This window comes from Elephantulus edwardii, unplaced genomic scaffold (assembly GCF_000299155.1).
Source record: "Elephantulus edwardii isolate Elephantulus edwardi_28Jun2011 unplaced genomic scaffold, EleEdw1.0 scaffold00213, whole genome shotgun sequence".
Lineage (NCBI taxonomy): Eukaryota > Metazoa > Chordata > Mammalia > Macroscelidea > Macroscelididae > Elephantulus > Elephantulus edwardii.
In genome coordinates this window covers 4813063-4816169 of record NW_006399963.1, presented here as the reverse complement: position 1 = coordinate 4816169, position 3107 = coordinate 4813063, and the positions used below count along the sequence as shown (strand labels likewise).

General features: G+C 41.2%; 1 protein-coding gene across 1 annotated transcript; it reads left to right on the top strand.

Moving 5' to 3' along the window:
* Positions 1-315: 315 nt before the first annotated feature.
* On the top strand, positions 316-1278 carry LOC102867373 (olfactory receptor 49-like). Its single transcript, XM_006897723.1, has one exon. It carries the CDS (start codon positions 316-318, stop codon positions 1276-1278), a length of 963 nt encoding a protein of 320 aa, XP_006897785.1.
* Positions 1279-3107: the final 1829 nt, after the last annotated feature.

The window sequence follows — 3107 nt, the reverse complement described above, 5'->3', positions numbered from 1 at the left end:
ATGGTAATTTTGATGATAATTTAGACCAAATAACTTGTGTATTTTTAGAACAATCTTTTTAAGGTATATATTACTTATTTACTAGTATGTTTTATTTTAAAAAATATTGCCCAGTACAAAAATTCTTACACAAATGTCAATTATCTCATCTAGATAATACATTATACACTGTATTTCATTATACACTAATCATATTATTACAACATGAGAATCACAATACAAATAAATAGGTGAAATTAAGTTCAGAAAAATTAAAAACTTCAATGATGACCCACTTCTCAGAGGCCTTCTAGTGTAGGTTTGAACATGTAGGTGATGCTGCTGTTTAAAGAGAAGCCTGTGAAAATGGAAAATGAGACCTCTGTCCAGGAATTTATCCTGGAGGGCTTTCCTGGTGGTCAGCACTTGGGAAAAGTCCTCTTCCTGATGCACTTGCTGGCATACCTGGCATCCATCACAGGAAATGTGGTCATAGTCACTATCACTTGCATTGATGCTCGCCTCCACACATCGATGTACTTTTTTCTCAGCATATTCTCCTGCTTAGAGTGTTGTTTCACAAGTTCTGTTATTCCTAAATTGATGGTCATCTTTCTTTTAGGCAAACAAAAAATTTCCTTTGCTGCCTGTTTTACACAAGCTTTTGTATTTGTATTTGTGGGAGTAACAGGTTTTTTCTTAATAGCTGTGATGTCTCTGGATCGGTACTTGGCTATTTGCAGACCACTGCATTACAGCACCATTATGAACTTGAGGACTTGTCTGCTTCTGGTCACTGCTTGCTTTGCTTTAGCTTTCATTCTCACTACTGGCCTGGTGATAAAAATTTCCCAATTATCCTTATGTGGCCCCAATATCATCTCTCACTTCTTCTGTGACCTTGGCCCTCTGATTCATCTTTCCTGTTCTAACACCAAATCAATTGAACTATTAACTTTCATTCTGGTTTCATTTATTCTTATTATATCACTTATTATAACCATCACTGCATACAACCACATAGTAGTCACAATAATCAATCTTCCATCAGCTAAGGAAAGACAGAAGGCATTTTCCACCTGCTCATCTCACCTCATTGTCCTCTTTCTGATGTATGGCAGTTGTGTCTTTATATATGTGAAACCAAAGCAATCCAGGAGACTGGATTCCAACAGAGGGGCTGCCCTTGTGAACACTGTGTTTACCCCACTGCTGAACCCTGTCATTTACACACTACGGAACAAGCAAGTACATCAGGCTCTGAAAGAGAATGTGTGTAGAATGAAAGTAGCAAGATAAAAATGAATCATATGTCGTTAAAGGAGAAAGTTTTCGAGAACCATTTGCCACAATTCCAGTCAATGTAGCAATCCATTACATATCTAGTCAATAGACTTTTTCATAATAGCGAAGAGGCATCTTTCAGGTACACAGAAAAACCGGCGGGAGAACATGCTCCTGGGCGGAAGGGAAGCCGGGAAGCAGCACACCAGAGAAAGTCGCCTTGGATAATAGCAAAGAGGCATCTTTCAGGTACACAGAAAAACAGGCAGGCCCTCAGGAAAGGAAAACATAAACTACACAGGAGTTCTACAGGACATGTTACCTTCCCTTGGAGACAGTACAACTAAACTTAAGAGACACTGGTCAAAAGAAAAAAAAATGTCAGCAGTTGACGTGTTTGGAATCACAGAAGCCAAGAAAGCTTAAGATACAAGCTGTCAGATCCAGGTCTAGGCAGATGGCGGAGGTGGAGAGCACAGTGTGAAGAGCCAGAGGGATAGCAGCCTGCGTAGAGAGGATACCAGAGAGTACTTTATGCTCCACAGAGACTGACCATCACAGCATGACGCGAACAGTAGGATTTTGAATCAGAACTTTTGCTAATACATTATTTTAGAAGCTTTAAAAACCGGAGCCCTGCCTGCCTGCCCTGCAGCGGTCCCGCAGTGGTCCCACCATGAACCCAGCAAAAGCTGGAATCCACGAGCTGAGCTGATCTACATTGAGACTCACCTGAAAGGAAAAAGATTAGTGGGGAAATCGGCTGAATTCTCTTGAGCCCACTAAAACCTGGAGGGTCTGAGGTGCAGCGTGGACAATAGGAATTGAATCATAATTTTAGTCGAAACTTTTAGTATTGGAACTGTGAGAACAAAGACTTGCGGACTCGGCAAAAATCGGAAGCCACTAGATGAGCTTCTAAGGGACCCATTTGAAAGGAGAAAACTTAGTGGGGAAATTGGCTTATTTCGCTTAAGCTCCACTAAGACCCAGTGGGTCTGTTGCATGATGTGGACATTAGAAATTTGAATGGGAACCTCTGCTGGAGTGGACTCAGAACGAGCTAATAGCCTCAGTTGCAATCCGGACCACTTTTCGGTTGCACTGCAGATCGGCAAATGCCGGAATTTGCAAGCCGAGCTTCTGAGGGACCCATTTGAAAGGGTTAAAGCGCAAGCCGGGGGACAGGCTTGACACAACTGCATTATCAGGAGTACCTTGATGAGAGGATCCGTGTAAATCCTAATAGGTACAAAAGGACTGTGGGTTTCTGCTTTGTCTTTTATTGAAAACCTTTTGCTTCTGCTGCCATTTTTAGCCTTTTAGTTTCTGGTTTTTCCTTTCTAAAGCCTTTAAAACTTGTCTGGTTTCCCACTTCACCTCCCCAGTCTTGCTCAGGTTCTGCTTTTCATTTTAAAGCCCCACCTTAAACACTGAAAACAGGTGACCTCGTTGGGGGGGAGGTGTCAGCATTACTTCTGATGTTAATTAAAGTGGCTTCCTTATTGAAAACATGAAACTGTGCATGGAACATTGGACATCCAGTCAGACACTAAAATGTACCTTAAAGATCCCCGACTCCTCAAATACTGAAGGATGGATTCTGATTATTAACTGGGGTTTTTTACACAGCACATAAAAACCTGCTGAAGGGCACTTTGACAAAACCAAATGCTTGTCCACCGTATATACTTCTAAAAGTATCTCTTCACCCAGAGCCTTCAAAAGTCATCACTGAGCATTTTGAGGCCTGGAGTATAACAGATCCAACATTAAGAAAACTATTACTGTTCCTTCTTAATGATTTCTGTTCATTTGTCCAAGTGTTTTGGCTTTGAATGTAG

Bases quoted from the DNA above. Each gene is read 5' to 3' on its own strand.
- LOC102867373 (XM_006897723.1), top strand. From the start codon at position 316: ATGCTGCTGTTTAAAGAGAAGCCTGTGAAAATGGAAAATGAGACCTCT.